This window comes from Anneissia japonica, unplaced genomic scaffold (assembly GCF_011630105.1).
Source record: "Anneissia japonica isolate Jap-2015-1 unplaced genomic scaffold, ASM1163010v1 scaffold287839_len198389_cov133, whole genome shotgun sequence".
Classification (NCBI taxonomy): Eukaryota; Metazoa; Echinodermata; class Crinoidea; order Comatulida; family Comatulidae; genus Anneissia; species Anneissia japonica.
Genome location: NW_022698111.1, coordinates 89,825 through 103,785, shown reverse-complemented (window position 1 = coordinate 103,785; position 13,961 = coordinate 89,825). Strand labels below are relative to the sequence as shown.

Below are 13,961 nucleotides of genomic sequence, written 5' to 3'. Positions count from 1 at the left end.
CTTATACACATCTAGATGTTCTAGAATGTGCTGCTCCAGTGTGGGGTACAGGGCTTACTAATTGTCAATCCAATCAGCTTAAACAGATCCAGCGCAGAACGCTTCGAATCATTGTCCCTGATATAAGCTATGATAGAGCACTGGACTTCGTTGATATCCCAAAGTTGGCAGACCAGCGCACCCGACTATGCAGACAATACTTCCAGAAAATAAAACATCAATCACACAGACTTCACTCACTTTTACCAACTGCCCCAACTCATAAATACAACCTCAGGTCCACACAATTCCATCTCCCTAAATTTCGGACAGAACGGTCAAAAAATGTTATTATTAATGCTGGTCTTTTCAGAAAATGGTAGATGGTCTCTGCACATTCGGGTGAACTGCTCCAACTGTGGCCGAAAAGGTTCACTCTTTTTTTGTAATCTCTTAATTTTCACAATAACTAGTATAATAATAATAATACTAATGATAATACTAACATAATAATAATAATAATAATAATAATAATAATAATAATGTTATTATTATTATTATTACTTTGATAATAATAATAAATAATAATTATGATAATATTCTCTCTTTTGCTTTTTGTGTAATTTTGTTTACCATCTCCGTTTTGATATTTTTAACTTTTAAGGCAATTTTTAAATTTCTTATGTATGTGCAATTCAACTGTTTTTAATTGCGAATAAAGTATATTGTATTGTCTTGTCTTATAAAAACAGTCTTGTCTTATAAAAGCACCAATAGACCTCGGCCAACTTAACCAAACACTGTAACCGATCGTCAACGACCGTCAATTTCTAAAGCCATAAAACAAGCAAAAAATTCATATACGTCATGTAAATTGTTAGTGTATAAGCATTGACCTTTAGCATAGGCATGCACACTTGGAACTACGAGGCGCCTAATTAAATACGCTCCCAAACACTATATTGTGTAATACGAGTGAAAACGGATGGCGCATATAAGGCTTATGTAGCTTCTTTTTTTTTTTATTGAAATGCGCTATTTATATAATACCAATCAGGTCTGAAAGAATTATTTAAATAAATGTCTACATTTCTTACACTGACATGGTCTGCACTGAGGTGATCTGAGCCCAGACTTATTTTTGTTCCCTCGTGAACATCATACAGTTCCCAGTGAATTGTCTTGAGTCCGCTGTGTGCATCAAATGTTTGAAATTCAAACCTGAACCAAAACATTTTTAAAATAATTTTGTCATATAAAAAGAACGATTCAAAACACAGCATGAAGTATGAGGTATCATGGTTTACTAAATTAGGCAACAAGTTCGTCGGTGTTATCAATTATGCTCATGATGTCATTTCATGCTAAATAAATTAATATATTTATATAATTATATTAGAAACACTATGTTATGGTACACGACATCATTCGACGAATATAGAACAATTTATGTTTGTTATAATTTGTTTTTCTGTGAAACAATAAGACAGAAACTTCACTTCTACATAAAGTAATTTTTAATTTTGATGGCATGGTGAAGATCAAAATATAGTATAGTAAAAGAAAGAAAAATATTCCATTTCTGCTGCACATCTTCAAACTTACTCCATTTCAAGCAAATCTGCAGAACTGTGCACAGCAATGTTTCTTTCGCCATCTTTTACAAGCCATAGGTCCTGAATGATGGCGTCGCTAGAATCCACATGAACTTTGACTGAGTCAATTAGTGTGTTATTCATGACGTCAGTGCCTTGTACCCAAAATGTGATTGAATCACCGTCAATTCGTGGAATGTTATACGATTCAGATGTGGACAACCCAATATCATTCCACATCCCTTGGCTGCATGTCGCACATCCACTATGGTCCAATGAATATGTATCCTCGAACTTCACTACACCCAGTTTATTCGGTATGGCATTTCGCCCTCTAGTACCATCCCACTGGTCATAAGCTGCATAAGAATATAAACATATCGATAAAATTCATAGACTCTCTTTTATTTTCGCTTTATATTGCGATATATTAGGGGATTATTATTATTCAATAATCTTCAGAAATTGAAAACAAAAAGATGATTCTTGGTTGCCTAAATATACTTAATCAGCAGCATTTGTAATTTATAATTCTAAATTTTTTTTTATAATTTTGTGTTGATAAATAACACTTTTCATGCAGTAATCAAAATTATTTTTTTTAAATATTACCTGATGCTAGTTCAGTGCTGTGATAATCTCCAATCTCATTTAGAAGTTTATTGACGTCATGAAACTCATTGATGTAATGATTGGTCCAATCTACCTGCACGTTTGAATGCAGATCTGTCAACCATTCAAATCCAGTATCCGGGGAAGCAGACGTCACTTTGAGCGAAGTGTCTAATTTGAAGGTGACATTATTAATGTCATCGAAAAGAATGAACCGCCGAGCAAGCTGCACGTTTCCAGCCAAATCGAACACTTCTAATACTACTGAATACAAACCTATAGAAACATAATGCTTACATTAATGAACGAAATAAATGTATCAATAAAGATAAATAATTAGGCCTATATAAAAAATAATATACACTTTGCCATAAATGTTAATCTTTATTTATTTATTTTATTTTATTTTTGTGATGGTGGTGATGATGACGATTATACTGATTATGGGGTGGAGGAGCAGTTGGAAGACAGTATTCCTTTAAGAAAACCTATGATGGTTTTGAAAATGCAAATAATACCTGGATGTGGTAGCAGCTGAGTGCCTCCATTGGTTTCACCAATTGCCACTGGATCACCAGTCAACACTTCCTCCAGTTTACCATCAGATTGTACTGACATTTTTCTAATTTCATACTTATACTTATTGATACCAGAATCAGGATCAGTCCATCCAGACGTACCGGTAGACCAGCTTACAATGATGTTTCCCTGAAAAAGAAGCACATTGCAGTTTATATGCATTGTTTTAAGCCATTCATTGTCAAACATTATGAAAATAAAGTAAATCAAAATTACATAAACTAAGCTAAACTATCTTAACTAACAATGAGCTTATGATAAATATATTTGCAAATCATATTGTAATTTATTGTTTGAATTTTCTTAAGGGTTACAGACAAGTTTAAAACAATCATCAATTTACATTTACTATCGAAGAATAGACCAAGAAACATGATATTGTAATTTCAATCTAATTTCAATATAAATTTACTGTAACGAAAGGAGATATCGAATAGTTGATTTTAATCGTCTTGAGGATGAAGTAGTAACCTGAAACTGGCACTTTACTTTTCTGAAGGCAATTCAATCTCTTCAAGACATTGGGATATTCAAAACACATTTCAAATTATTGCCTATGCAAAATTATAGTGTCATTTAAATATTTAAACAGTCATTAAACATAAAGAAAAATAGCTAAATAATTTTAGTTATTACAAAACTTAATGAATTTATATATTATTTTTCAGAACTGAAAAAGAGCAAACAAAAATATGTTAGTAAAGAAAAAGAACATAGAATAACAGGTTAGACCTAATTGCAAATGCAAACTATTGCTATTGTTATTAATGCTTTTGATGATGTTTAGTGCTGTTGTAATTGGCATTTTGTCCAATCCACTGGATGAAAACGACATCTTCATTTCAATAGATAGGTGCAGGTGCTTCTGCAATGATAATATATTGGTAATTACTGTATTCGTATTAAAATTTTCTTTACCATCATCAATATAATATTAATAATCTTCATCATCATAACAATCAAAGTTTTCAGCAAATATATGTTTTACGAGAAATGAAACCAAAATACCAGTATGTTGTTTAGAAACGTTGTTTTTGAATAGCAAATATGATACCTTAAAAAGATTCTAGGCCAATTTCGTTTCCATTTTTAAATAAAAAATACATGTAAATTGTGATGTCAAGCACTAAAACTAGAAATAGGCCTACTCCTAGAGTACAAAAAAACCAATATATACAACTTCAATAGAAATTGCCAACCGACTGACCAACACCCAGTTCTTAATGTTACAGTGTATGAGAAACACAACAATGTCTTGGCCTCGTTTTCGTCAACATCAATATCATCATCATCTTAATTAGCATCATATTTTTTATCAGTAATATCATTTCTGGGGCAGATGCAGAGGGGGTGCAGAGGGTGTGGTCGCACCCCCTAAATTGTAATAAGAAAAATAATTGTTGTATTGTATTGTTGTAAGGTATGAGGGTGAAATTTCCGGGCACCTAGAGGCAGGCGCGAATCCAGACCTCTTCGCACCGTTGGCCAATATAAAATGATAGTAGTGCCTGGTGGTCTGGCGAATTCCAACTCTTTCTTTCAGAAATACCACCTACCTAAACCAAAGACAAAAACATATAGACAAAATAAACTTTTTGCATTGTCAGTATTCAAAGAGGGACTGTAATTTAATAAGCTGCGCGATTACATACGGTACACTGTGTAGTTTTATTATTATTATTATTATTATCATTATTATTATTATTATTATTATTATTATTATTATTATTATTATTATTATTATTGTTGTTGTTGTTGTTGTTATTATTATTATTATTATTATTATTATTATTATTATTATTATTATTATGTCACAATGTATGGTTTAAAACAAAAACCAATCACAGGGAGGATAGGCTATACATGTGCGTTGATTCTTATAATCTTATTGAAAGGCATATATAATTTTATTATATTTTGTTACTCCAAAATTACACCAAAGCGAAAACACATTATTTTAATTATTACTTTTTGATTAATGAATTATTTTTTCATTATTTTAACGAATGCTATTCGTTAAAAAACATAACAAAACAAAACGAAACAAAACAAAAACAAAAACAAGTCTTTTATAGAGTTGGTAGCCTAATTGTAGACCAAGAGCTTAAAACTTACGAACACACTTAGAGCTACAGTACATCTGAAAAGAAAGTCAAAACTAACCACCGAGCACTGAGAGACTGAAAATTAACACAGAATGTGAAGAAGAGCAACAACGTGCATGGTATGTAAATTTAAAATCATACAGCGTTGGAAGTCTTATAAGCGTACAAAACTGTATTAATTGGCGGGTAAAATGTAAATTTCCAGGCCTGTATATCCAGTAGATGGGGTGTTACGAAGAGTGTGTATAACGCACCTAACCAAATTTGATACAGTCCACATTTCCAAGACAGTCAAGAATGTACTGAATATAAATTTGTGATTTTTCTGTGATTTAAAAATAAAATCTTAATTTTTTACATTTTAACCAGTAGGCCTAATCTACTCAGTCTGTCGTAATTCGGAAAAAACGCAATTTATTCAATTTTGAAATTTTGGCTTAGAGGCACCCTGTGGATGTAATCTATTATGGAACGTGATCATATACTCCAAATAACTGTTCACAATATGAAACTGTTATGAGAGTTACGTATTATTATATCCGACCATCCATTGATGGTATTGAAATGTTGGCAATTATCACAGAAGACTTTTATGCATATTTAATTACTTTCTCAGCTGGTGGCGGTACAATAAAAATGCATTATAATTTCTAAAGTTACAACTTAAAAGTTGTGGTCATAAGTATAATTTTAGAACCACATTATTAACAAGATTATTATGTTAATCTTTCCACGTCGGCGCATGCACTGAAAACATATTCTTTTATTTATTTTTTTTTAATTGGATTTAACATGTGTATAATGATTTTGATAAACAGTCATAATTCTCTGTACTATCTATTAAACATTTAAAGGATGGACTTCCTTATGTTGTGGTCATATTAGACTGTAATATTTTTAAAGAAGACTATTCAGAAAACAACATAAAACAAAATTCCCACGTCGGTTCTTCCTTATGTTGTGGTAGAATATATTATCATCAAAGACCATTCAACAAACAACATGAAACATATATCAAACTTTTAGGTTAAACGTTCCGCTTCCGAGCATGCATATAACATTATTTTTTTATGTATGATATTTTCATGACAGTCAAGAATGTACTGATGATAACTTATAGATAATTACTGTTGTCCGATTGTGTGCACTGAAAATATGGCGACGAACTCAGGATACGGGCCTCGGTTGACACTCATATCAAAGGGCCTGTTAATTAACCTTGCACAGGAGACTGTCGTCACCTGTAAGATGCCTCCTCCTCCTCCTCCTCCTCCTCCTTATATCATCACATCAATATCATCATCATCTTCATCATCGCAATTAATTGTCCCCACGTATAAAATAGTCTTCCAGCGACAGAAGCAAACATTACGTTTTCTTCCCATGAACCTGCCCACTCAGGAACCCCATTATGCGCATTAGTCAGGGTAAAGCTCTGTTTCCATATAAAAGCTCATCTCATCGGCGACAGTTGTCGGGGAGGTTGAACCTGGTTCAACTTTTCCGATTGCGTTGCAGACGCAGATAAAAATCAGGGTGCATTCCTAGCTGCCCTGCGCAATCTGTAAGGCACCTCGATTCGTCTGTGAACCACATTTGTCACGACTGTCGGCGATAGTTTGAACGATTCTTGAAGACCGAGCTAAAGTTCTGGATCGAGGCCTGAGAGGTCCCTATTCTCAAAATTTTCTATTCCCGCATCCCCAACCATGGTGGGGGCAGTGAGGTGGACCCTCACGCACCCCTACCGCCAAATCCTGCATCCGCCCCAGATCATCAACAACATTATTATAATGTTCATAACAAATCATTATCACTATCATCAACCTCATCATCGTGTCTGAGTGTCTGTCTGTGGTGTATTTGTCCCTCCATGAGCATAACTCAAAAACTACTGAACCGATTTACTTTGCACACATTGACAATATTACATGAACCTCGGTCTTCATTTTAGAACGTTATTTATATATATGTTTACTTTGCACACATTGACAATATTACATGAACCTCGGTCTTCATTTTAGAACGTTATTTATATATATGTTTCGGTCGCAACTGACAGAGCCAACTTGAGCAGATCGTTCGACCAAGTCGTTTGGCTGGGCCAGGCTGACCTGAGAAGGATCGACAATGTGTAAAATTCAGGCCGGCAGACAGGAAGCTTTCCTGACAGCGTGCAAGCCCGATTGATGGCCTATGATGCTAGGCATCGTTTGGCGAATGGATTGGAGAAGTAATGCAGATGCAGATTTTAGAATGTTTTAAATATTTTCCAGTCGTATATCTCACAATCTGCTGTCTCAATTTTACACAAAACAATTGTAATGAATAATAATAATAAAATATTTAAAAAATTATTTTATAAATGCACAAATAAAAAAGTCAATAGTAATAATAATAATAATAATAATCAATAATTTAAAAAAAAAAACAAGAGCGAGTTTTGAACCCCATACAATCGATTAACTTTATACATAACACGTAACAGCTACACTTCACCTGATAAATATAAATAGTTCTGCTGTCCCAATTTTACACAAAACAATAGTAAAGAATAATAATAATAATAAAATATTTAAAAAAAAGTATTCTATAAATGCACAAATGAAAAAGTCAATAATAATAATAATAATAATAATAATAATAATAATAATAATAATGATACATAATAATTAAAAAAAAAAACAAGACCGAAATTTGAACCTCATACAATTGATTAACTTTATACCTAACACGTAACGGCTACACTTCACCTGATAAGTATGAATAGTTAGTATATAACTATTATAATACAACAACCACCGGACCAAGCGAACTGACTATAGGCCTATGCATAGGTATGGCGCAACAGGATGAGGATTTGTAATCTTAGAATATCTTGTTCTTGATTACATTCATTATTATCTTCATCAGTCATTTTTGTCATCAATATCATCATATTATAATAATTATTATTGTAATGAAAAACAAATCATCTTCATAATTATCATCATCTCAAATATAATCACCATCATCATCACCATCATCATTAACTTAATCAACATTATTACTATTATGATCAACATATCATCATTATTGTTATATTCTTTGTAATACAGTAATAATAATAATAATAATAATAATTTCAGTAATGTATTTACCTGCTTTGTAATATCATTTCCGCAGTTAAACAATTCAAGAGAGCATGACATTGCGACAGAGCAGTGAATAGGGTCAACGAAATCAAATACGTAATTTCCCGTTCTCGTAAGTGTACGTCCAGTGTAATACCTCTTAGATCTTGAATTTGTGTCACGGTCTTCAACAGTTACGTAACCACCGTTTTCAACCTCCACAACAACTGTAATTCTAAATTAATGACATCATAAGGAAGTTATTGAAAACTTAATGACAGACCATATGACCGATGAAACAGAATTATAGAAGCGATTGACTTATGCCATGTCCACGCACGTTGAAACAGCATAGCAGATAATGATGAAATTAGGTGATTTATTGGACGTGATTCTATTTATTCGGAAAACATACCTTTCGTATAACCAGATATTTTATATTTTCTATATACAAATTTTAGTACAGTTCAAATCAGAAAATGAATTATTGTTATAAAATGAATTATTGTTATTCTAAATGACACCCCTACCGCCAATTCACATCCGAATCTGGATCCTCACCAAATTACATAAAATGTCTTCCTTGTTACTCAGTTAACACTTCCAGAAAGTTTCATACAGCACAGTGGATCAGGTTTTGAGATATCTAGTGTGGGGTGTTTTTCTTTAAATGGACTCCATATCCACACCCAACGCCAAATCATCATTAAATTTCAAATGAACCTTTCATTTAATATCAGAAATCATATTGGGCCTACATAACTTTCGTATATTAACCAGATATTTTATATTTTCTATATAAAAATGTTATTACAGTTCAAACCATAAAATGAATTATTGTTACTTGTCATCAATATCTTAACCATGCTAGTTAGAGTATTTCAGTACAGCAATATTCGTGCTATACTAACAATTGACTATTTGCATTTATCTAAAGAAATTGCTTAAAATACCTGTCATCCGTGCTCGCGGGACTTTCCAGAATTAAATACATGCTTTTCACAAATAAAGTATCGGTCTAATTTATTGTTGCAATGTAGTACCGTACACTAGCAAGCCAAGTGTCAAAAAGTATTTTATCTGAAATCTTGTAACATAGTTACGAATAGCTCTTTGTAATTTAAGACATAATATAATATGAGATAAAATAAAATGATTATGATTCGAAAATGGATATTTTTTTTCAAAAACTTTAGAGTAGCAAACTTTTACCTGTCTCCAGTTGCAAAAGCCCATCCTGATAAATCAAGAGCGTCAGTTCCATTACAGTGGTAAAGAGACTGTCGAGGGTCGTTCTGATTGGCCAAATCACTACAAGCAAGTCTTGCTACTTCCTTGCTATTTGTTCCAGCTATAGATTGCAGATATTAAAAATCACGATTTATTATTTTGTCAGAAAACATATTCTTTAATAACGGGATAATGAAAAAACAGCAACATTTACAACAACATCGACCGTAAAATATGATTCAAAATTAAGAACAAATTAACACATATTATAGAGGATCAGGAAGGCTTTAACACTATTTATAAATCATGAATATATTTTTCATACAAATAATCATAGTAAAAAAACATAATAACAATATCATTAATAATAATGTAAGCCATTAAGAGATGATAATCATAAAAACCCAATAATAACAAATAACAACTAAAACACAATCCGAGAGTGTACATCTCCGCTCACATCATCATTTTCCCCTATATAAAATTCCCAAGCATGTATCAATATTTTAAAAATGAAACAGAATATCAAACTCCACTGGGATTTTAAGTGTTTTAAAGATATTTAGGTCTGGGACGTTAGCACTTTAAATGATTCCCAAATCCACACCCAGATCTGGATCGTCACTAAACTATTATTAGTTCTTCCCTGTAAATTAACTCTTACACAAAGTTTCATTTAGATCAGTTGTGAGATTTCTTGTATTGGACGTTTCACTTTAATGGTCCTCATATCCACAACCTACCGCAGATCGTCACCAATCATTTTTTTCGTTAGAACATGACAAACAATTCTAAAAAATATTCAGATTTACTGATCAGTTTTTGAGATATTTATATCTGTGACTTTAGTATTATGACACCCCTATCCTCAATTCATACCCGAATGTGGAACCTCACCAAATTTTAAAAATTGTCTTCCTTGTTGTGTTTTGTTAATAACCACCTGTAACAGCCCATGCTAATTAAATCTATTGTATAATAAGCCGGCACCGGAATAAGCATATCAGTTCCGCACAGTGACTTGTTGAAGAAATCACTGACGGCGTATGTGAAGAAAGCTATGACTATTGTCCTTTGTTGTATATAGTACGTGAGAGTATAATAATTGTAACTCGGTTAACACTTCCAAGTTTCATACATACAGTATAGTGTGGGGTATTTTTCTTTAAATGGTCCCCACATCCACACCTAACGGTGGATCGTCATTAAATTTAAAATGATCAGTAAAAATCTGACGCATGTAGACTTAAAACTGTATGCAGAAGGCTGCTAACAAACATACAAAGACAAACCGGCCATAAACACACATAGAAACTCCAATGAAAATATAACCTACTTGCGGAGGAAATAATAGTGTATCAACAATAGTAGCAATAAACAGCAACAATACCAGTAAACAACATACACTTATTATATATCAGTGATATATTTACCTTTATTATAGATAGTCGCAAATGTGACACCTCGAATCATCCCGAGTGCAAAGCTGGATATATAAGGCGGAAAAGCAACAGTCGGCTGGTAGTAATTACTCTTCCAGTCATTCTCGAAATGTTTCAACGTCGTAATACGAACATATGATGTGTGCCCATTATCCTCACACTGTAACTCCAATGTGCCACTAGAGTTATCATGAAGTTTTGTCAGACAATAGTTCATGGTGGGTGTCTGACTTGATGTCACTGTTAAAAAGGTGTAATAAAAGAATACATAAAAATAAAAGATTATGTAAACAATACAATTATAAAAGCTAATAAGTTTATGTACATACAGGCACACTGTAAGGACAATTCTGTTGCTGCCTCATCCAAGTATGTTTTCTAGTAAATAGCGTAGTTTAACAATAAACTATAAGTAACTCAAAACAAGATTTGAGGCTGTTGTTTAATACAATTTTGGTTGCTTTACAGTGCTGCACCTCAGTCACAGTATATAATTTTCGTCCTAAAAACATTAAAGTATCCCCAAAATACAGATTTTCAAGAAAAGATTGAAAATACACCTTTTCTCAATTCTGAGCGCCACTGGACATGTATCTCGCACTATGGATATCGGCGCTATATAAATGAGTGATTGATTGATTGTTATGTGTTATTCTGGTATGTATTCTACATATTGATACTTTCCAAACAAACGCAAAAACTAAACTAAATGGGAAAAACACAAACTACTTTTGTGTTAATCCTAAATACCGTAAAAGTTTTTTTCGAACTTTAGATGGGCTTCTTTTCGAGATAGACTTCTTTTTAAAGAGGGGGCTTCTTTTCGAAATGAATGCTGTAAATTTTGTGAATTTGTACTATAACACAATAATTACGGATACTGTAACATCAATCTGTATTATAGAATGTATCTAACTGACATTAAATCACCTAAACTACTGTATAAACCAAAGCTTGTTTTTAATTTATTTTGTTTTCTTGAAATTCATGTAGAGTGTATATAGGTCTACTGTACTATCTAGTGAAGAGCGATGCTATCTTGCTATCTAAAGAGGGGCTCAAATTCGAGATGTGTTTCATCTCGAGATTAAGCCCACCGGGCTTCAATTCAATGCTTTACGGTATTATACACATTGTAATTACTTTGAGCATGTTATTACACCATTTTTTTTCGCATTATTACAGTTACAGATAAAAGTGGGTAAAGTTAGTCAAACATTTACAAATCGGAATGCTCATCACTTTTTAGCGTTTAAGCCAGACTGTACAATGCTGCGAAGGGATCACCAGTCCTTATTATAGCGAGTCTGTTTACCTTATCAACATAATGCTAGCAGCCATTTTTGACTTCTGGGTAGAGAGGGACAAATGTAGAAAAAGTGTTCAGCCAAAAACACAAGCAACCCGCACAGCGAAGAGTTGATCCCCTGACCACTATGTTGAGAGCCAAAACCACACTGCTAACCACTTCCACATTACAGTTATACATTACACTTGTTCTTTAATTTTGGCAGATAACAACTGTGTTTAGTTTTGCTAACAGTTGTTTTCTCTGCCAAACAATCTCTCTCCCACACTCACATTTTTTCTTTACTTATCCTAAATTAGTAAATTATGTTAGGAAAATTATCTATTCATGTTTATTCCATACTTCCTAAAACTCAGTTTTTATTATATCGTAGTCAAATACAGGTCTCCCTCCAATTAAAGACCCCTGCAGCTGAAGACCACCTACAACCACCACCACCTTTCTGCAGACCTAAATCAATGCCTATCTTTTTATCTTTATATCATAATTTTTACTAATTAAAGACCAAGGCTGCTAAAGACCATGAAAACACCAGGTCCCAAAAGTGGTCTTTAGTTGGAGAGACACATGTAGTTATTACAATTGTATATGTACATGTTCTGCAGTCACTTCCAGTAAATCCAGATGCACATGTGCAGCTGTCTTCGCCATCTGGACAAGTCCCTGGGTAGCAGATAGTACTGCTCGATCTCCAAGAGCAATTCTCTGCAACCAATATAAACATCATAATAAATAATAATAATAAAGTAAAAATAATAATTAATAATAATGAAATAGTAATGAGAGTACTGTAATAATAAAAATTTAATAATAAAAATATATTTATTTCAATAAAAAAACATTATATAATAGTTCATTTAATCTGTGTTTAATACAATGAAACTACAGATATAGATCAACCTATAATATAAAATTAGGTTTTAGGTTGTATTTGTTGTTTCAAATTTGATGTTAGAATAGTATTAAGGAAAAAAGTACATTGGTTTTGCAAAAAGTACATTGGTTTTCTAAAAAGCGCCAGTATAATGGTTTTCTTAATTACTTTATCATACCTTCACATATAGTTACTTTATTGAGATACGCTTGGCCCAAAGCCGTTCCATAATCACCATTGCACTTCATACAATTTTGATTAGTTGCCGTTGTACAACTGACAAGATCACAGTAAGAGATAGCGGTGCATGCTGCGGATATTTATTGACATCAAATTATATAACATCACTGAAGTCTCACAGACAAGTGAAAATTTAGTATTTTGAAGTTGATCATAATGTAATAATAATTACCATATATTTATATAGGGACGATAATTAATGCATGCAGTACACCACGAGATAGTTACTTATTAGGCGCGATCTTCAAATTATTCCAGACGACAAATCTGCGTTCAGACGCGTTTTCTATTGTTTCTACCAAAACGCATCTGAAATTCCTGATGATGACATAAGCCTAATTAAATGTCGAAATATTGAATCCCGACACGTTGGCGTGCACTTTGATACTTGAAGTATGTATTATACTATAGCGTCTGAAAACACCATTTGAATAGCACATCGTTTGGACGCCGATATTCCGTTTTGGCCTTTGCTCCTCCCCAGTGGCAGCTCTAGAATATCATTTATTCATTTATGAGTGGGGGGGGGGCTAATTATTTATGGGTGTAACTATAGCACGCAGCGTTATCTGAGGGCCGAAGGACGGAGCCGGGAGTAGGTGTGGGAGGGGGTGTCCACTCCTCCCAAAACAAGATTTGGGACTTCTAGATGGCCAGAAATTGCTGGGATGGGAAAACTGCCCGACGAAATGTGGCCGATGGGGGGGGGGAGGGGCTCGACCAGACCGATGAAGAGGGTTAAGCCCCCTGACCCCACCCCCGCTGGCGCCGCCACTGCTCCTTGTAGAGCCCACAAATGTAAAATCTACCACAAATGTAAAACTAACCACAAATGTCAAAACATTCTACCCGCAAATGTCAAAATAACCGCAAATGTCATAAC

At 33.3% G+C, this 13,961-nt stretch overlaps 1 protein-coding gene across 1 annotated transcript in view; it reads right to left on the bottom strand.

Moving 5' to 3' along the window:
* Positions 1–231: 231 nt before the first annotated feature.
* LOC117102412 overlaps positions 232–13,961 on the bottom strand; it is an 18,493-nt gene continuing 4,763 nt past the window's right edge. The window contains exons 3-12 of the mRNA XM_033242666.1: positions 13,017–13,148; positions 12,559–12,669; positions 10,647–10,895; positions 9,196–9,334; positions 8,011–8,218; positions 2,705–2,894; positions 2,187–2,462; positions 1,585–1,933; positions 1,077–1,200; positions 232–297 (exon numbers count right to left, since the gene is read on the bottom strand). Coding sequence (XP_033098557.1) covers positions 274–297; positions 1,077–1,200; positions 1,585–1,933; positions 2,187–2,462; positions 2,705–2,894; positions 8,011–8,218; positions 9,196–9,334; positions 10,647–10,895; positions 12,559–12,669; positions 13,017–13,086 — 1,740 coding nt within the window. The 5' untranslated portion in view covers positions 13,087–13,148 and the 3' untranslated portion in view covers positions 232–273. The remainder of the gene's footprint in view (positions 298–1,076; positions 1,201–1,584; positions 1,934–2,186; positions 2,463–2,704; positions 2,895–8,010; positions 8,219–9,195; positions 9,335–10,646; positions 10,896–12,558; positions 12,670–13,016; positions 13,149–13,961) is intronic.